Source organism: Panthera tigris, chromosome D4 (genome assembly GCF_018350195.1).
Source record: "Panthera tigris isolate Pti1 chromosome D4, P.tigris_Pti1_mat1.1, whole genome shotgun sequence".
Classification (NCBI taxonomy): domain Eukaryota; kingdom Metazoa; phylum Chordata; class Mammalia; order Carnivora; family Felidae; genus Panthera; species Panthera tigris.
The window spans coordinates 57,743,000-57,764,748 of NC_056672.1; the positions used below are offsets into that span (position 1 = coordinate 57,743,000).

General features: G+C 39.7%; 1 protein-coding gene and 1 long non-coding RNA gene across 11 annotated transcripts in view; one reads left to right on the forward strand and one right to left on the reverse strand.

Moving 5' to 3' along the window:
• LOC102961225 overlaps nt 1–6,050 on the reverse strand; it is a 52,191-nt gene extending 46,141 nt beyond the window's left edge. For all 3 annotated transcript variants that reach the window (XR_006210684.1, XR_006210683.1, XR_006210682.1), the window contains exon 1: nt 5,953–6,050. This is a non-coding gene — a long non-coding RNA (uncharacterized LOC102961225). The remainder of the gene's footprint in view (nt 1–5,952) is intronic.
• A 51-nt stretch (nt 6,051–6,101) lies between these two features.
• The window catches only part of MELK (maternal embryonic leucine zipper kinase), a 129,394-nt gene continuing 113,746 nt past the window's right edge, over nt 6,102–21,749 (forward strand). For 3 of the 8 annotated variants that reach the window (XR_006210534.1, XM_042964414.1, XM_042964415.1), the window contains exons 1-4: nt 6,103–6,311; nt 13,633–13,728; nt 16,212–16,297; nt 18,478–18,594. Coding sequence is in view for 7 of the 8 variants with exons in the window: in XM_042964414.1 (XP_042820348.1) it covers nt 13,671–13,728; nt 16,212–16,297; nt 18,478–18,594 (261 nt within the window). In the remaining variant the exon portion in view is untranslated. Of the gene's footprint in view, nt 6,312–13,632; nt 13,729–16,211; nt 16,298–18,477; nt 18,595–21,749 lie in introns of all 8 variants that reach the window. The other 5 variants (XM_042964418.1, XM_042964417.1, XM_042964416.1 and 2 more) reach the window with 3 other exon arrangements.

A 21,749-nucleotide genomic window follows, 5' to 3' on the forward strand; every position in this document is an offset into this window, starting at 1 on the left:
ACCAGCCCTGCAAGAAATTTTAAGGGGGACTCTCTGAGGGGAGAAAAGATGAAAAAAATATATATATAAATAAATAAATACCAAAAGCAACAAAAGATTAGAAAGGACCAAAGAACACCACCAGAAACTCCAACTCTACAAGCATCATACTGGCAATAAGTTCATATCTTTCAGTACTCACTCTAAACATCAGTGGACTCAATGCTCCAATCAAAAGACATAGGGTAACAGAATGGATAAGAAAACAAGATCCATCTATATGCTATTTACAAGAGACCCACTTTAGACCTAAAGACACCTACAGATTGAAAATAAGGGGATGGAGAACCATCTATCATGCTAATGGTCAACACAAGAAAGCCAGAGTAGCCATACTTATATCAGACAATCTAGAGTTTAAAATAAAGCCTGTATCAAGAGATGCAGAAGGGCATTATAATCAAGGGGTCTATAGCCAAGAAGACATAACAATTGTAAACATTTATGCGCCAAATGTGGACGGACCCAAATATATAAATCAATTAATCACAAACATAAAGAAACTCATCGATAGTAATACCATAATAGTAGGAGACTTCAACACCCCACTCACAGCAATGGACAGATCATCTAATCAAAACATCAACAAGGAAACAATGGCTTTGAATGACACATTGGACCAGATGAACTTAACAGATATATTCAGAACATTTCATCCTAAAGCAGGGGAATATACATTCTTCTCCAGTGCACATGGAACGTTCTCCAGAACAGACCATATACTGGGACACAAATCAGCCCTAAGTAAGTACAAAAAGATCGAGATCATACTGTGCATATTTTCAGACCACAATGCTATGAAACTCGAAATCAACCATAAAAAAAAATTTGGAAAGGTAACAAATACTTGGAGACTAAAGAACATCCTACTAAAGAATGAATGGGCTAACCAAGAAGTTAAAGAAGAAATTAAAAAGTATATGGAAGTCATTGAAAATAATAGCACCACAACCCCAAACCTCTGGGATCCAGCAAAGGCAGTCATAAGAGGAAAGTATATAGCAATCCAGGCCTTCCTAAAGAAGGAAGAAAGATCACAGATACAGAACCTAACCTTATGCCTTAAGGAGCTGGGAAAAGAACAGCAAATAAAACCCAAAACCAGCAGAAGATAGGAAATAATAAAGATTAGAGCAGAAATTAATGCTATCGAAACCAAAAAAAACCAGAACAGATCAATGAAACCAGAAGATGGTTCTTTGAAAGAATTAACAAAATTGATAAACCACTAGCCAGTTTGATCAAGAAGAAAAAGGAAAGGACCCAAATAAGTAAAATCAAGAATGAAAGAGGAGAGATCACAACCAACACAACAGAAATAACAATAACAAGAGAATATTACGAGCAATTACATGCCAATAAAATGGGCAATCTGGAAGAAATGGACAAATTCCTGGAAACATATACACTACCAAAACTGAAACAGGAAGAAATAGAAAATTTGAACACACTCATAACCGGTAAGGAAATTGAATTAGTAATCAAAAATCTGCCAAAAAACAAGAGTCCAGGACCAGATGGCTTTCCAGGGGAATTCTACCAAACATTTAAGGAAGAGTTAACACCTATTCTCTTGAAGCTGCTCCAAAAAATAGAAATGGAAGGAAAACTTCCAAACTCTTTCTATGAAGCCAGCATTACCTTGATTCCAAAACCAGACAGACACCCCACTAAAAAGAACTATAGATCAATTTCCCTGATGAACATGGAAGCAAAAATCCTCAACAAGACATTAGCCAACTGGATCCAACAATACATTAAAAAAATTATTCACCACGACCAAGTGGGATTTATATCTGGGATGCAGGGCTGGTTCAATATCCACAAAACAATGTGATTCATTACATCAATAAAAGAAGGGACAAGAACCATATGATCCTCTCAATAGATACAGAGAAAGCATTTGACAAAATACAGCAAACCTTCTTGGTAAAAACCCTCAAGAAAGTAGGGATAGAAGGATCATACCTTGAGATCATAAAAGCCATATATGAACGACCCAATGCTAATATAATCCTTAATGGGGAAAACCTGAGAGCTTTCCCCCTAAGGTCAGGAACAAGACAGGGATGTCCACTCTCACCACTGTTATTCAACATAGTATTGGAAGTCTTAGCCTCTGCAATCAGACAACACAAAGAAATAAAAGGCATCCAAATCGGCCAGGAGGAGATCAAACTTTCACTCTTCACAGATGACATGATACTCCATACGGAAAACCCAAAAGATTCCACCAAAAAACTGCTAGAACTGATTCATGAATTCAGCAAAGTTGCAGGATATAAAATCAATGCACAGAAATCGGTTGCATTCCTATACGCCAACAATGAAGTGACAGAAAGAGAAATCAAGGATTCAATCCCATTTACAGTTGCACAAAAAAAACATAAAATACCTAGGAATAAATCTAACCAAAGAGGTGAAAAATCTATACACTGAAAACTATAGAAATCTTATGAAAGAAATTGAAGAAGACACAAAGAAATGGAAAAAGATTCCATGCTCCTGGATAGGAAGAACAAATATTGTTAAAATGTCAATACTACCCAAAGCAATCTACATATTCAACGCAATCCCTATCAAAGTAACACCAGCAAAAAAAAAAACCCACCAGAGCTAGAACAAATAATCCTAAAATTTGTATGAAACCAGAAAAGACCCCGAATAGCCAAAGCAACCTTGAAAAAGAAAACCAAAGCAGAAGGCATCACAATCCCAGACTACAAGCTATACTGCAAAGCTGTAATCATCAAGACAGTATGGTACTGGCACAAGAACAGACACTCAGATCAATGGAACAGAAGAGAGAACCCAGAAATGGACCCACAAACTTATGGCCAACTAATCTTTGACAACGCAGGAAAGAATATCCAATGGAATAAAGACAGTCTCTTCAGCAAGTGGTGCTGGGAAAACTGGACAGCGACATGCAGAAGAATGAACCTGGACCACTTTCTTACACCATACACAAAAATAAACTCAAAATGGATGAAAGACCTCAATTTAAGACAGGAAGCCATCAAAATCCTCAAGGAGAAAGCAGGCAAAAAGCTCTTTGATCTTGGCTGCAGCAACTTATTACTCAACACGTCTCCAAAGGCAAGGGAAACAAAAGCAAAAATGAACTACTGGGACCTTATCAAAATAAAAAGCTTCTGCACAGCAAAGAAAACAATCAGGAAAACTAAAATGTAACCGACAGAATGGGAGAAGATATTTGCAAATGACTTATCAGATGAAGGGTTAGTATCCAAAATCTATAAAGAACTTATCGACCTCAACACCCAAAAAACAAATAATCCAGTGAAGAAATGGGCAAAAGACATGAATAGACACTTCTCCAAAGACATCCAGATGGCCAACTGACACATGAAAAAATGCTCAACACCACTCATCATCAGGGAAATACAAACCAAAACCACAATGAGGTACTACCTTACACCTGTCAGAATGGCTAACATTAACAACTCAGGCAACAACAGATGTTGGTGAGGATGCAGAGAAAGAGGATCTCTTTTGCATTGTTGGTGGGAATGCAAGCTGGTGCAGCCACTCTGGAAAACAGTATTGAGGTTCCTCAAAAAACTAAAAATAGAACTACCCTACGACCCAGCAATTGTACTACTAGGCATTTATCCAAGGGATACAGGTGTGCTGTTTCCAAGGGACACATGCACCCCCATGTTTATAGCAGCACTATCAACAATAGCCAAAGTATGTAAAGAGCCCAAATGTCCATCGATGGATGAATGGATAAAGAAAATGTGGTATATATACAATGGAGTATTACTCGGCAATCAGAAAGAATGAAATCTTGCCATTTGCAACTACATGGATGGAACTAGAAGGTATTATGCTAAGTGAAATTAGTCAGTCAGAGAAAGACAAAAATCATATGACTTCACTCATATGAGGACTTTAAGAGACAAAACAGATGAACATAAGGGAAGGGAAACAAGAATAATATAAAAACAGGGAGGGGGACAAAACAGAAGAGATTCATAAATATGGAGAACAAACAGGGTTTCTGGAAGGGTTGTGGGAGGGGAGATGGGCTAAATGGGTAAGGGGCATTAAGGAATCTACTCCTGAAATCATTGTTTCATTATATGCTAACTAATTTGGATATAAATTTTAAAAATTAAAGTTAAAAAAATTATATATTGTACACATATATATTGTACACACATATATATTTGTATATAATTATATTAATTATACATATATTACATATTATGTACATAATTTAAAAAAATTTTTAACATTCATTATTGAGAGACAGAGAGAGACAGAGCATGAGCATGGGAGGGGCACAGAGAGGAGGAGACGCGGAATCTGAAGCAGGCTCCAGGCTTTGAGGTGTCAGCACAGAGCCTGTCACGGGGCTGGAACTCACAAACTGGGAGATGGTGACCTGAGCCGAAGTCGGACGCTTAACCAACTGAGCCACCCAAGGCGCTCCTATATATAATGTTTTACTGCAATGAAGTAAAATAGAGTGCTGGATATATATAATGTATACTATATATATATATACACACACACACACACATATATTGTACAATATGTTATATATATTGTACACATATATATTGTATATATGTTACCGCAATGAAGTAAAATAGGCATATACAATATAAGTAAAATAATATATATCATATATACAATATATGTTGTATATTGTACACATATATATTATATATAGGCAGGTAGAGCAGAGAATTTTTAGGGCAGTGAAACTACTCTGTATGATACTATAATGGTGGATACATGTCATTATACATTTGTCTAAACTCATAAAATGTACACACCAAGAGGGAACCCTGATATGAACTATGGTCTTTGGGTGTCAATGTAGGTTCATCAGTTGGAACAAATGTACCACTTTGGCGATTTGATGAGGGATATTAATAATGGGGGTGGCTATGCATGCGTGGGAGCAGGTGTTTAGGAGCCCCTCAAATTTCCTGTGAACCTAAAACTGCTCTAAAAGTCAGGTCTATTTTAAAAATACATATGCAGGGGCACCTGGGTGGCTTAGTCAGTTAAGCGGCAGACTTTGGCTCAGGTCATGATCTCACAGTTCCCGAGCTCAAGCCCAGCGCTGGGCTCTGTGCTGACAGCTGAGCCTGGAGGCTGCTTTGGATTCTGTGTCTCCCTCTCTCTCTGCCCCTCCCCCACTCACACTCTGTCCTCTCTCTCTCTCAAAAATAAACATTAAATTTTTTTTTTTTTAAAATGCATATGGGAATTTTTTTTTTTAATTTTTTTTAACGTTTATTTATCTTTGAGACAGAGAGAGACAGAGCATGAACAGGGGAGGGGCAGAGAGAGAGGGAAACACAGAATCTGAAACAGGCTCCAGGCTCTGAGCCATCAGCACAGAGCCCGACGCGGGGCTCGAACTCACGGACTGTGAGATCATGACCTGAGCCGAAGTCGGACGCTTAACCCACCGAGCCACCCAGGCATCCCTATGCGAATTTATACTTAATGTTCTTTCCTGTGGCTATATTTTTAATTTTTTCTTCCAGATAGAGTTACCATTACCATTGTAATTCACACAGCAATGAAAATCACATAAATAATGACCAGATAGTGAACTGTATTAAGAAAGATTTCCAGTGTGATGCTGGGTTAGTGATTTTGGGACCCATAATAACTTAAAGGACAATTAATTTGGCCCCTGAGGGTTTTACACCTGGTGGCAATACATTTTAGTGTGATTTGGAGAGGTGAGAGTATACTAGTATTTGATGGGTGAGAGAAGGGCCACTAGGCAAGGGGAGGACGAAATGATAACCATTAAGACCAGCGACTTCTCTGCAGATCAATTTTAGGAAGCAGGGCGTAAGAAGGTAGAATTATGTGGAAACTTTGCACGTCCACGCCCCCTGCAGACTCTTTACATACCCTCCGGTGAAGGCGTACCCCGTCTGAAGACCAAGACGTCACGTCACAGAGCCTCGCCTAGCCGGAGAAAAACTGGCCGCCCGGTTCCCTGCCCAGCCCTTCCGGTCCCGGTTAGAGCGCGCCCGCGCGTCCCCGCCTCACCCGCTCCCGGCGCCGCGCGCGCCCCCGCCGCGCCCCGCCCCGCCCCTTCCGGCCCGGGAGTTTTGATTTCCTTGGCGGGCGGAAGCGGCCAGAACCAGACGATTCCAAAGCTTACCAGGGGCTCTGGGCGCTCGCTGCTTCGCTCGGGACGGCTGGCCGCCTCCTGTGTGCTTCCACCCGGCCCCGCCCTCCCGGCTCTCCACCCCTCTGCCCCTCAGGTCAGTGTCTCCCGCCGTAGATGAGGGCCAGGGTCGGAGCTATGCGCGGCGTGGGGGCGTGGCGGCGCGAGCCCGGCTTGTTCTTGGCTCTCCGGAGACTGGAGAATTTCCCCGGAACCTCACTTGCGAACCCACTTCCCGGTTGATATAGTCAGCCTTTCCGACGCCCCAGTTTTCTCCTTTGTGAGTGGGGATAATGATCCTACCTACCTCAGGGTTACTGAGGTGCAGGCAAAGCGTTTGCCGCTGAGGAGACTGCGAGAGTTGTGAATTTCCATGCCTGCCACGTTTCCGTGACCCTGTCTCCGCGAAAAGAAGTTGAAGGAAGGGTTCCAAATTAATTCTGTTCGTACAACCCAGTTTACTGGGGCAGTGCAGTTCAAAAGGAAATGTGTTGTGTGTTACCACCCCCTTTTCAGAGTCCAAATCCTTCCTCTTCCTTCGCCTTCCCAAAGTAGTGGCTTAAGAGGCTCGCGCAAAAAGGGTTATGCCCTGACTGCCAAAGCAGTAAAAGGAGCAGCACCACCAAGAAACCGGTGGGAAAAAGGGAAACAACTAGAGGCAAGCGTCCCAAGCAAGCACCTTGGGTGAATAATCGTACTTGAGCTTTACCTTTGGTATTTCTCTTTGGTGGTGAAACGGGGTAAAGTGGCGGTGGGTTTCAGAGGTACCTGGAGTTTTGCTTAGAAGCCAGTTTTCCCTTTTTTGTTCATATTTTGGTTTCTGTTTACTATGTTGTTTGGGAGAAATCAGAAACTCCTTTACTATACCCTCACGGGCTTGTTTCACCAGTGGATCTATCTTTCCTCCGTATCTACTGTGGACCCACCAGATGGGCAAATGAGTCCCTGAACGTCTTTAGGAATGAATGCCTCTTCGTTGGTGCTCTCAGAAGCCAATGCAAGGGAGCAAGACAGGATGTTAAATGTATCAATTACAAGGCCACATTATAAGCTATTCGGTATTCTACTTCTCATTTGAAAGATCTTCAGCATCAGTATCTTACCAAGCTCATAGATGAAGTAAACGTATTACCCAGCAAGTAATAGCATAGCCCAAATAATACTATTAGTAGGAAATTGCCCCTAATTTGTTGCTCTTCTATAAAATTTAATAATAAACCTATTATCTAAGCAGTGCTTGTTTCCTCAGGGAAGTGCAACATCCCAATTGCTTATGCCCCCAGTTCTTCTATTTAGTCACACTCAGAGGACGTTCAGGTAACTGATTGGAGTCTAGTTTTCTTCATTATCCACAGGTGAGAGGCTGCCTTCCACATTGATCATACATCTCCTTTAAGCAGCTACAGAATTGGGTTCCTCCAGCCCTGTTCTTCTTGTGTTGTATATTTCCAAACTTTTGAGGATAAACAGGGCACTTAAGAATATTTGCAACCAGCTCCACATCCACAAAATTTAAAAACCAAGTAAAATCTGTTGTCATTAAAGCAGTTTGCAACGCAAACACCAGTTTTCTTCCAAAAGCAGCCAAAATGATGATCCCTGGATTCAGTAGATATAATTTAGGCCCAAGTTTGTATTACTCATCCAAAAGCATGGTGTAATAGGAGGGTGGGGGGAGTAGATAAAAAGGAAAGAGAAAGAGAAGGTGCGTGGTTCCATCTTAAATTGGCACAAGTTGATCTCTGCTAGTTGACTCGAGGCCATGACCTGGAAGTTCAAAACTCACTTGGGAGAAATCTATTAAAAGTTAATGGTGAATTCTTATATTCCTCATCAGGGGATGTGCCTTTCAACATCATACAAATGATTTTCTCCTTTTGAGCGTGGCAATTGGAATCGCCCAGTCCTTTATATGGAATTTAGATATGGGCAGTGGTGGCAAGTAGGATTCTTATACTTTGTGAAGCTTTTGCCCATTTCCATTTCTTTGTCTTTAGGCTTTGAAATGTCTCTTTGTGTTTCCTCTTTAACCCATGTGTTCTCAATACCCAGTATTAGTTGGGCTTTGCTCTCTAATGAACCTGATTGTCTACTTTTATAGCAGGCAACTTTGTAAACAGATTTATAACCTGACCTTCCCCCATTTCTAATCTGCTCTTTGTCCTCTCCCTCATGAAGATCCCAAAGATTTCCTTTCTTTTTCTTTCCTTTCTTTTTTTTTTTAAAAGATTTTATTTTTAAGTAATCTCTACACCCACTGTGGGGCTCAGATTCACAACTGTGAGATCAGGAGTCGCATGCTTTACTGACCGAGCCAGTCCAGGCACCCCAGGAGCCCAAAGATTTTTTTATGTTGACTATACCTTTACTGCTGTTGTTGCCTGTTTTGAAATTTCTTAGTTCCTATGTTTCCTGCCTTTTTGGGGTGGTTCCACTTCATTCCCATCTTTGCCCCACTGACAAATACTCTTTAAAAGATTTCTTAATTAGTACTGCTGTTAAGGATATATTTTATCCTGTGCCTTAGGTGCCAGTGAGAATAAATATGATCACTGTGATATCTCCTTGCCTGAAGTAACTTGCCACTCCAGTGGAAGAACTGTTCCATTGTGGGGGCACCTGGGTGGCTTTGACTCTTGATCTCAGCTCAGGCCATGATCTTGTGGTTTGTGAGTTTGAGCCTGGCTCTCCGCTAATGGTGCAGAGCCTGCTGGGATTCTGTCTCTCTTAATCTCTGCCCCTCCCCTGCTTGTGCTCTCTGTCTCTCTCTCAAAATGAATAAATAAACTAAAAAAAAGTTCCTTTGTATATCCCCAACTTTACTGTGGCCTGACTGCTTCTTCTGTTGCCCTACCCCATTCATGCAGGTTCAGCTAGATTAAAAATTCAGTCTGCTTATTAAGTTGGTCCAGTGCCGTCTCTTCCTAGGAAATGGCTACTCTTTTTTTTTAAATTTTTTTTTTTCAACGTTTTTTATTTTATTTTTGGGACAGAGAGAGACAGAGCATGAACTGGGGAGGGGCAGAGAGAGAGGGAGACACAGAATCGGAAACAGGCTCCAGGCTCCGAGCCATCAGCCCAGAGCCTGATGGCGGGGCTCGAACTCACGGACCGCGAGATCGTGACCTGGCTGAAGTCGGACGCTTAACCGACTGCGCCACCCAGGCGCCCCGGAAATGGCTACTCTTTATTGGATCAGAATGTCTTTTGCCCATGATCTTTATCTTTCTTGCTATAATAGCTTTGACATTGAAATTAAAACTATTTTTTTTTTTTAAGGCTGATGTTTTTTCTTGAGTTTGAATTTCCTTTCCAGAGCTTCTGCTATAGCGTTTTGTTCACTGACCAAATTTTTGAAGGCTTTTTACTCACTGACCATAATTTATCTTTTATCTCTAAGTAAAATGATTCATGGAATCAGAGTGCTTTATGCATTTTAAAAGGAGATTTAAAAGGATCTTTGAAAAAATATCCTTTGAGGCTCCTGGGCTTTTTTTGATTATTTCATTCAGTTTTTTCTCTACTTTGATTTAAGAAGATGCCTATCCTCACTGTGTTAAGGACCTCCTTTTCTAAAATTTTTTTTTTAATTTTTTTTTTAACTTTTTTTTTTTTTATTTTTGAGACAGAGAGAGACAGAGCATGAACGGGGGAGGGTCAGAGAGAGAGGGAGACACAGAATTGGAAGCAGGCTCCAGGCTTTGAGCCATCAGCCCAGAGCCCGATGCGGGGCTCGAACTCACGGACCGCGAGATCCTGACCTGAGCTGAAGTCGGACGCCCAACCGACTGAGCCACCCAGGCGCCCCATCTAAAATTTTTTTTTAATGTTTATTTTATTTTTGAGACAGACAGCAAGCGAGCATGAGCGGGGGAGGGGCAGAGAGAGAGACACACACAGAATCCAAAGCAGGCTCCAGGCTCTGAGCTGTCAGCACAGAGCCCAATGCGGGACATGGGGCTCGAACTTGGCAACCGGGAGATCATGACCTGAGCTGAAGTTGGACGCTCAACCAAATGAGCCACCCAGTCACCCCTCTCCTTTTCTTTTATAAACTTACCACACTTCTGAGGTTGAACGTGCGTTCTAGATCTTCCAAAGTCATGACCATTATTAAGGCTTAGTAACATGCTGGCCACTCAGCTCTGGGTGAGACAGGATGAAGAACAGAGAATGTGAAGGTAGTGAACATGGTGCTGGCCACCCATCAATCTGAGCCTTCGGTGGCTTGCTAGAGGTCTGCCTGTCAGTGAAGGGAGACTATCTGGTTCTAGAAATGAGCGCCAATACCAGGTGTCCACTACTGAGAGGCAGTAATGAAGTTTCCAGGTGGAACTTGCTTCCCAAGTCCCAGTTGGATATGCATGTACTCACTTAATTTTTTGAAATGTTAGCGAGAATGGGTCTGAGGATCCTGAACCCTATTCTGTCACAGCTACTCCACTGCTAGGTCACCAAGGGAGATTTGTGCATAGGGGTGAGGCCAGGCAAAGGGAGGATTTCATCTCTAGCTGGGCATTGGCTTCAAACCCCTTTGTGAACTTTAGAGTCCTGGTGTGCTGTGCTGGCCTAGATGGGACATTCTTTGTGCCTGACTCAGTGATCTCTGCTTTCCTGGGCCTTCTGATTCCTGCTTGGCTTTCTAAGGGGTGTCAGGGCATCTCCTCCCAAGGTGAAATCCCTAGTCCTGTCCTTCCATACCACCCTCTGGAAAGGAGAGTCCCTTAAAGAAACCATTTCTCTGTAGGTTCAGAGATCTTTTACCCCATGTCTACTCATAATGAAAGCTCCACTTTGCAACACCAAAACTCATGTCCTAGGACTTGACCTATATATAAATGTGCACTTTTAGAAAATTTTAGAAATCTGCTTCCTAGAAATTATCTTTTACTGTTTTACCTTTTTCTTCCTTCTTGGCTTCTATGAAACGGTATTCTTTTAATTCTTACTTTTCCGTTTCTTTCTGCCTTTTCCCACTCCTAGATATAGGTCTGGTGTGGGCAAGACCTTAGCTGTCTGCATTTTAAAGATTTGTCTTTCACTTTTAAGTCTTTATACTAACTGTAACTGATTTTGTGTGTGGTGTGAGAGAGAGATCCAGTATTCTTTTTTTTTCATGTGGCTAACCCATTGTCCCTGCTCCAAATCTGCATTTCCATTTGCTGGGACCTCTAAAAGCAGTTTCAGTTCAGTACATGTCAGCTTTTTTTTTTTTCCCCTGGAATCTTTGCACCTAAAATTCCCTCTTTTCCCAGTGCTCATCTTCTCACTCTTTTTGGGCTAATGACTCCTGTTAAAGTCTGTCGACCAAAAACCACTAAGAACACATCTGTAGTAAAAAATATTAGGTGTAGTAAGCTTGCTGCAGCAAGAGAAACCATACTTACTAGGGATTGAGAAGGGCCTTCTAGGATCTGAGTTTATGGTGGTGATTTTAAGAAAGGATTAGGGAAGCAAGAACCCGTTTTAGAATGGATACTGTCAAAGAGCTGGGGCATTTCAGCACGTGGGTATCTTAGGAAGCAAGAGGTGGGAGGATGTCATGGATGAGAAAACAGCAATCAATGTAAGAAAGGATTATTATTTTAACCACCTCCAATTTGATTGCCTGAGGGCTGATTTTCTTTTTCTCACTTTTCATCCTTTGAATCGAATCTTGACTTAAATATTACCATCTCAGCAACCCATTCTCACCATTGTTGCTTATTTCTTTCCCAGTATTTATGACAAATTTTAATTATTTGCTTACTGTCTTTTCCACTAGAATGTGAGATTCATGAGGGCAGGAACCACCTTTCTTTCCTTCTGCATTTTAAGGCTTAGTGCAAAGCGCAGGTCTGGCACAGTGTAGGTGCTCAGTAAACACATCTGTATGATAAATGAATAAACAAAAATTCAGGGTTGACAGTCTGATTGCAGTAGTACTTCTGTCAGATACTGCTAATCTCTAGTTAAAACCAACTAAGAGCATATCTTCCACAAATAAGACAAAGCTGATAAGAGTGTGACCTTATGCAGTCATGTACACAATAGGGCCCTACTTGTCCTTGTTTTTTTTTTTTAAATTCTACCTTATTTTCAACAATCAATCAATTCTACCAATCAATCAAACAATATCTACCAAAGACGTTTTTACAACTAATTTTTATATATTTTTTGTTACATTCTTGAAAGTATAGCTGACCCTGAACAACATGATTTTGAAATTTGTGAATCCACTTATACATGGATTTTTTTTGGTAAATAGGGTACAATACTGTAAATGTATTTTCTCTTCCCTATGATTTTCTTTTTTTTTTTTTTTAAGTTTATTTATTTATTTTGAGAGAGAGAGAGTGCATGTGAGCAGGAGGTGGGGGAGAGAGAGAGAGAGAGAGAGAGAGAGAGAGAGAGAGAATGAATGAATCTCATGCAGGCTCTGTGCTCCACACAGAGCACAGAGCTCCACATGGGGCTTGATCCCATGAACCTTGAGATCATGACCTGAGCCAAAATCAAGAGTTGGACACTTCACTGACTAAGCCACCCACATGCCCCTTATGATTTTCTTAATAAATTTTCTTTTTTCTAGCCTACTTTATTGTGAGAGTATAGTATATAATGCATATGAAATACAAAATATGTGCTAATTAACTATGTTATTGATAGGGCTTCCTGTCAACAGTAGGCTGTTCGTAGTTAAGTTTTAGGGTAGTCAAAAGTTATATGTGGATTTTCAACTCTGCAAGGGAGTTGGTGCCCTTTACCCCTTCATTGTTCGAGGATCAACTGTATATGTAACACACATAAGTTGAGCATAGCAATAAAATATGTATCTCATATATTTTTTAAATTGTATATCATTGGAATCTTAATTTGCATTTCCCTGATAACTAATAAAATTGAATGTTTTTTCATGTTTTTATTGGTCCTTTGTGTTTCTTTATGAAATGCTTTTTATTTCATTTGCTTATTTTTTCTTTTGGGTTGCCTTCTATATTGTATATAGTATGTTCTGGATAAAAACCCATTGTTTATAAGTGTTACAAATATTTTCTCACATTTATGATTTTCTTTTTTTTTAAGGATGTCTTTAGATGGGCAAAAGTTCTTAATTTTAACATTTATTTTTTTTTACGATTAACACTTTGTTTAAAAGATTCTCTTCTGTCCTGAAATCATGACAATATTCTTTAAAAATTTTTTAAAATTTATCTTGCATATATAAGTCTTTGCTTGATCTAGAATTGATTTTTATGTGTGGTATGAGATAGGAATCCAGGTTTTTTGTTTGTTTGTTTGTTTGTTTGTTTTTTACCATATAGTAAATCAGGTTTTTTTTGGTATCATTTATATGCCTAAGACTTATTTATATTTGCACTTATAAGGTAATCTCATAGTAGTTCCTTTTTTGGTCATGTACTATTTCTGTCTTACAGGTTCCTTTTGTAATTTTGTAGAAACTTCCAGGAGGACTATGAAAGATTATGATGAACTTCTCAAATACTATGAATTATATGAAACTGTTGGGACAGGTAATCTTTTTTTTTTTCCTGGAGGCAGAGGACAGATCAACTATTTGAGAATAATAGTGCATTTGGGCAGTCATGAGCTTTTCAGTTTAACCTGTGTAGTTTTAAAATTCTTCAACTTACTTTAGAAAGAAAAAGTAGAGCAAGAGAGGAGAATAGTAGCAGGGCCCTCGTAGGTCATTTTATTTAGAATAAAAATCACTGGAGAGTTTTGAGCCAAGGAATGATCTATCTGACCTTTGTTTCTGCTTTTTTCTTTTTTTAAAAAAATTTTTATGTTTTAATTTTATTTTTGAGACAGAGACAGTGTGAGTGAGGGAGGGGCAGAGAGAGAGGGAGACACAGAAGCCAAAGCAGGCTCTAGGCTCTGAGCTATCAGCACAGAGCCCGATGCAGGGCTCGAACTCATGGAGTGTGAGATCATGACGTGAGCCAAAGTCAGACGCTTAACCAACTGAGCCAACCAGGCACCCCTGACCTTTGTTTTTAAGGGTCACTCTAGCTGCTTGGCTGTGAAAAGATTAGTTGGGAAAGGCAGGGGTAGAAGCAGAGATATGTTAAGAGATTATTGCATTAATTCAGGTGAGTGATGGTAGAGAATATGGTGACTTGGATGAGGGTGATAGCAGTGAAAGTAGTGAAAGGGGTGTGATTCTGTACGTATATGTGTTTTAATTTGTTGAAGTATAACGGTAAAATATGCAAAGTGCATTAGTCTTGATGGAGTTTTTTTTTTTTTTAATTTTTTTTTTAACCTTTATTTATTTTTGAGACAGAGAGAAACAGAGCATGAACGGGGGAGGGTCAGAGAGAGAGGGAGACACAGAATCTGAAACAGGCTCCAGGCTCTGAGCAGTCAGCACAGAGCCCAACGCGGGGCTCGAACTCACGGACCGCGAGATCGTGACCTGAGCCGAAGTCGGACGCTTAACCGACTGAGCCACCCAGGCGCCCCTGGAGTTTTTTTTTTTAATGTTTGTTTATTTTGAGAGAGAGAGAGTGAGAGACCATGTGCGTGTGCACACAGGGGAGGGGAGAAAGAGAGGGAGAGAGAGAATCCCAAGCAGGCTCTGTGCTGGGGGACTCAGTCTCACAAATCGTGGCATCATGACCTGAGCCAAAATCAGAGTTGGATGCTTAACCAACAGAGCCACTCAGGCGCCACTTGATGGAGTTTTACAAACACGTCCACCTATATGTTCCATGCTCCGATCAAGACAGATTTCTAGTCAATACCTGTCTGTTTTCCTTCAAGGTAACGACTGATGTATTTTGAAGACAGAGCCAGTGGGATTTGTTAATGGGTTGGGTATGTAGTGGGATACAAAAGAGAAGGGCTAAGGATGGCTTCCAGGTTTTTGGAAAATGTTGAGTTGCCATTTACTGAGATGGGGAAGACCGTAGCAGGGACCTCCAGAGCTTCTTTTTATTTATTTATTTTTAATGTTTATTTATTTTTGAGAGGGGGGCGAGGGGCAGAGAGAGGGGGTCAGAGGATATGAAGCAGGCTCTATGCTGACAGCAGAGAGCCCAACATGGGGCTTGAACTCACAAACTGTGAAATCATGACCTGAGCCAAAGTCAGATGCTTAACTGACTGAGCTACCTGGGTGCCCCAGGAGCTTCTTTTTCAAAATATGAAATTGGCAGTTTGTTTTAGATACCAAAGTGTAGACATTTATCTAGCATTTGATCCAGTTTTGAAAAATCATATCCTTTTGATTCAGTTTTATTTATTTTTTTTTTAATTTTTTTTTTAATGTTTATTTATTTTTGAGACAGAGAGAGACAGAGCGTGAACAGGGGAGGGGCAGAGAGAGAGGGGGACACAGAATCTGAAACAGGCTCCAGGCTCTGAGCTGTCAGCACAGAGCCCGATACGGGGCTCGAACTCACAGACTGTGAGATCATGACCTGAGCCAAAGTCGGACGTTTAAACCGACCAAGCCACCCAGGCGCCCCTGATCCAGTTTTAAAACAGTAGATGTTTCCCATTGTCTTTTATCTCAACAACTTTATATTGTGTTGTAGCAGTTTTAATTATAAAGCAAATTTATTTGCAATGTTACTTGTAAAGCAAATTTCTAAACAGTGAATTCTGTTTTCCTACTTCTTCATTACAAAGTTAAAGATTCTATCATGGTAAAAATCTTCAGCTAGACATCGGATGAGGAGAGGTTAAAGTCATGGCTAGTGCTTTGGAAACGACAGGAAGAAAGAGCCACAAACTTCCAGGAAAATATGGATTGATAGAGCTTTTTAGAAGCATATGGAGGGGCACTTGGCTGGCTCAGAGCATGCAACTTTTGATCTCGGGTTCAGTTTGAGCCCCATGTTGGGTGTACAAATTACTTAAAAATAAAATCTTAAAAAAAATAAAATAAAAGCATGTGGAGAGGTATTTGTGCCTGAGTCCTCAGGTTGCTCTGATGATGATTTTAGGTTACTCTTGCTTATCTCTTCGTAACACATTTTTCTATACTTAGGTGGCTTTGCAAAGGTCAAACTTGCCTGCCATATCCTCACTGGAGAAATGGTAGCTATAAAAATCATGGATAAAAATGCACTAGGGGTAAGTTAAAATTATTTAAAAAATATCTATAGATCAGTTTTGTAAATTAAAACCTGAATTTGCTCTATGTTCTAGTTACTACTTTCATTAGAATGATCTTTCTATAGCTTGTTGGGCTTTTTTAGATTGCAAGTTATGTATAAATCTCTGGTTTTAAAAAGTAATCTTGGCGAAGGGGTTACTTTGTCCTTAATTTAAAAAAAAAAAAAATTTTTTTTTTTTTTTAACGTTTATTTATTTTTGAGACAGAGAGAGACAGAGCATGAACGGGGGAGGGTCAGAAAGAGGGAGACACAGAATCTGAAACAGGCTCCAGGCTCTGAGCTGTCAGCACAGAGCCCGACGCGGGGCTCGAACTCACAGACTGTGAGATCATGACCTGAGGCGAAGTCGGCCGCTTAACCGACTGAGCCACCCAGGCGCCCCATGTCCTTAATTTTAATGCCAGGCCATGGTACATATCTGGTCTGTGGAGTCCATTTTCCTACAGATGTTTCATAGTATTACAGGTGTTTCTGGATATTAATATCTCCTGTACCTTCTCACGATCCCCTTACTAAGTGTTGATCTCTTTTATGATAGATAGTTGTGAGTTCTAGAATTTTATTCAAATTGACGTTCGAAGTTATATCATTAAGTCCTTTTTGTAATCAGCCTCTTGCTCATATACATGGGTGTTTCCAGGACTGGGCTGATTGTTACCTCCTGAAACAGCTCATTCAATATGTGGTTTTGGTTTTAATGTACATAAAGTTTATTGTTTTTATATTAAGGGAAGATGGGTCTCTTTTGATGGTCTTTTGGGCCTATTAAACCCTTTCTAGTGTTTGAAGTCACCCTGAGTGGTCTTTTGTTTCTAATTTTTCTATTGTTGTTCATATCATTTGGTTTCTTAGTTTTGGTCTCCTGCTGAGAATTTACTAGTCTCTTTGTATGTATCTGTGGCTGTTTCTTCTTTTTGTTTAAAAAAAAATTTTTTTTAATGTTATTTGTCTTTGAGAGAGACAGTGTGAGCAGGGAAGGGGCAGAGAGAGAGAGACAGACAGACAGGGAGACAGAATATGAAGCAGGCTCCAGGCTCCAAGCTGTCAGCACAGAGCCTAATGCAGGGCTCAAACCCAAATACTGCGAGATCATGACCTGAGCGGAAGTCTGACACTTAACCTAACTGACTGAGCAACCTAGGCACCACTGTTTCTTTTTTTTGAAGATAAATTAGAAAACAGTAAAAAAATTATTTTTTTCTCTAACCAAAAATCTGAGTGTTAAACATTTTTTTTCTTGTGGATTGAGTTAGCATTATAATTATTAGTAGTGTACCACTGAGTAAAACAACACAAACATTTTATAAATGTTGGTAATTATCAAACATAAAAAGTAACATTTTTTAATTTAGTGAAGATTTTAATAAAGTAAGATTTTTTAATTAGACACATAGGACTTTTTTTTGGACTCCCTTGTTGGAACGAGACAGAATTTAACATCAAGTGTTCATATCTATTTACTTTTATTTTTTTCTTATTTTTTATTTTTAAGGATGTAAGTGTTGATTAACATGAATAAATAAGTCAGAGAGAATGTGAGGAGTTCTAGTACAGCAGTGTCCCTCAATTCTTTGAACTACTTCCAAATTATATGCCAAAATACAGTGACCGAATCAGAAATTATTTCTAATAATCCGTCAACTGACAATTCAGGCTCTCCTTCAATTTTTTTTTAAGTTTATGTATTCATTTATTTTCAGAGTGTGTGCGCATAAGCCAGGGAGGTAACAGAGAGAAAGAAAGAGAGAATCCCAAGTAGGTCCCACACTTGCCAGCACAGAGCCCAAATCAGGGCTTAATCTCACAAACTGAGAGATCATGACCTGAGCCAGGATCAAGAGTTGGAAGCTTAACTGACTGAGCCATCCAGGCATCCCCCTGGAATGCTAACCTAAGGGGTTCTGAGACTGTTTTGATTTTTCTGGACATTGTATTATTCACCCACATCAAACTATCTTTCATAAAACCCTCAAGGCCTTTCTTTATGTACACACAGATAATTTTTTTGTATTTTTCTGTGCTGTTGAACAATTTGGCTATTGGTTGCTTTTGCTACTCAGTATTAAAGCTTTTGTTATTGGTGCTTGGAGCACTTCCAAAATAGGTTTATTGCTCATGTACTGTGTTTTGTCACAGAGTGATTTGCCCCGGATCAAAACGGAGATTGAGGCCTTGAAGAACTTGAGACATCAGCATATATGTCAACTCTACCATGTGCTGGAGACAGCCAACAAAATATTCATGGTTCTTGAGGTTAGTAGTATGGTCTAGAGACTGAAAGGTATTTGGTTTCTGTCTTAGTCCACTTGGGCTGCTATAACAAATATCACAGACTGAGTAGCTTATGAACAACAGAAATTTATTTCTCATAGTTCTGAAAGCTGGGAATTCCAAAATTAAGGGTCTGGCATGGTCACGTGAGGGCCTTCTTCCTGATCCATAGCTGGCACCTTCTTGCTGTGTCCTTAACGGTAAGAGAGACCAAAGGATCTCTCTGGAACCTCGTTTATAAGAGTCCACTTATACACAGATTTTTTTCAGTATGGTATTGTAAATGTATTTTGTCTTCCTTATGTGTTTCTTTTTTCCAGCTTGCTTTATTATAAGAATATAGTGTATAATACATGTAACATATAAAATATGTATTAATTGACTGTTTATGTTATTGGTAAGGCTTCCTGTCAACAGTAGTCTTTTAATAGTTAAATTTCAGGGAGTCAAAAGTTATATGCATATATAAAAAATTTAAAAATAGAACTACCATATGATCCAGTAATTCCACTATTGGGTACTTACCGTAAGAATATGAAAACACTAATTCAAAAAGATATATGCACCCCTATTTTACAGCATTATTTATAGTAGTCAAATTATGGAAGCAGCCCAAGTGTCCATTGATAGATGAATGGAAAAAGAATATATGGTATGTGTATGTACACACACATACACCACACGCGCACACACACTGTGGAATATTATTCTGCCATAAAAAATGAAATCTTGTCATTTGCTACAACCTGGATGGATCTAAAGAGTATAATGCTAAGTGAAATAAGTCAGAGAAAGACAAATACCATATGATTTCGCTCGTGGAATTTAAGAAACGAACAAAAAAGAGACAAACCAAAAAACACTTTTTAAAAAGATTTATTTATTTTGAGAGAAGGAAAGAACAAGCGAGGGAGGGGCAGAGAGAGAGAGGGAGAGAGAGAATCCCAAGCAGGCTCTACACTGTCAGCATGGAGCTTGATGCAGGGCTTGAACTCACAAACTGTGAGATCATGGCCTGAGCTGAAATCAAGAGTCAGACACTTAACTGACTGAACCACCCAGGTGCCCCTCTTAACTACAGAGAAAAACTGATGGTTACCAGATGGGAGGTGGGGGGGGGGGGGGTTGGGTGAAACAGATGAAAGAGATTAAGAGTACTGTATCCTGATGAGCACTGAGTAATGTTTGGAATTGTTGAGTCACTACATCCTACATCTGAAACCAATGTAACATATATGTTAACTATACTGGAATTAAAATTAAAAAAAAAGTTACATGCAGATTTTTGACTGTGAGAATGGTCAGCACCGCCAACCCCTGTGTTGTTCAAAGGTCAACTGTACTTACATACAAATCCCTACATGTATTTTAGGTGTGTGTGAATACGTACATCTGTGTGTTTTCATATATATAGAAATATACACACACCTATATATATATAGGTGGCTTATTAGTTTCTGTCACACAAGTGGTTGCCTACTATAATATTCTGTACCTTTTTTTTTTTAATGCACTTAACATTTTAGCTTGGAGACCATCTGTGTATATTTGTAGAGGTTTTTAATGTTTTTGTTTCACTTCATTTTGCATTTCTTTATTTGTGTATATAAAGTAGGCTGTTTGTATAAATCTTATTGGATAGCATTTAAAAAATTGAGGTATAATTTTTATATGCTAAAATGCACACATTAGGTATACAGTTTGAAAAAGGTAGACATCTATGTACTTCCCACCCTAGCCTAGGGATAAAACATACCCATTATGCCCCAAAGTTTTCTCCTGACCCTTTGAAGTTAATCCCTATAACCCTACCTGCCCACTGTACTTCTCAATGACCAATGATTTGATTTTGGTCACCATAGGTTAGTGTTACCTGTTGTAGAACTTGATATAAATAGAATCATACAGTCTGTACTCTTTTGTGTTTGGTTTCTTTTGTTCAGCATAATGCTTTTTGCAAGTCACTGTATCAATGTATACTCTTTTATATCTTGCTTTTTCACTTAATACTGGAGATTGTTTCATATCAGTTTGTAAAGAGCTTCCTTTTTTTTATGGCTGCATAGAATTCCATTTTATAATGGAATTTAAATAGTGTGAGCATATTTGGGTTGTTTCCAGGCTTTGTTACGAGACAATACTGCTGCAGTGGGTAATCTTGAAAGTGTATCCTTTTTTAAAGATTTGTTTTATTTTTAGAGGGCAGGAGCAGAGGAGAGGGGTACGGTGGGGGGGTGGGGAGAGAGAAAGAGAAAGAGAGAATCCCAGGCAGGCCCCACACTCACCATGGAGCTTGACACAGGACTTGATCCCATGACCCTGGGATCATGACCAGAGTTGAAATCAAGAGTCTGACGCTCAACCGACTTAGCCACCCAGGCACTCCCAAAGAGTATCGCTTTTGATATTAGAGTATATCTGTAGGAACATTTTCTAAATGTGGAACTATGAGGTCAAAAGCTGTAGATATCTGTGATTTTAATTGGTACTGCTAAGGTGAAATGAAATCTTGAAGGGAAACCCCAGTTTACAGAAAGGTAGAGTTGCTCTGGAGACAGGATAGAAAACTTAGAACTTAATATTCTGGTACCTCTTCTCCTGTAGCTTCTTATGAACCTCTGTAGAACTGGGCTCCTTCTGGTACAGACTAAAAATCTCTGGTCTTCAGGATGGAAAAGCAATAATTGCTTCTAGGGTGCACCTGGCTGGCTCAGGTGGTAGAGCATGTGACTCTTAACCTTGGGGTTGTGAGTTTGAGGCCTACATTGGGTATAGAGATTACTTAAAAATAAAATCTTTAAAAAAAATCTTTAAAAAATTGTGCTTTTTTAAAATTGTTTTTGTTTTAGGGAACTACACTAAATATGAGTGCATTAAGATGAGAATGGGTTTTAATACTTTGCTATAAAAATATAAAACCCTGAATGAACTTAAAAATCACAGTGTCAGGGGGTGCCTGGGTGGCTCAGTCTGTTAAGCATCTGACTTTAGTTCAGGTCATGATCTCACAGTTCATGAGTTTGAGCCCCATTTTGGGCTCTGTGCTGCCAGTGCAGAGCCCGCTTGGGATCCTCTGTCTTCTTCTCTCTGCCCCTCCCTGCCTGCGTGTGCATGTGCTCTCTCTCTTTCAAAAATAA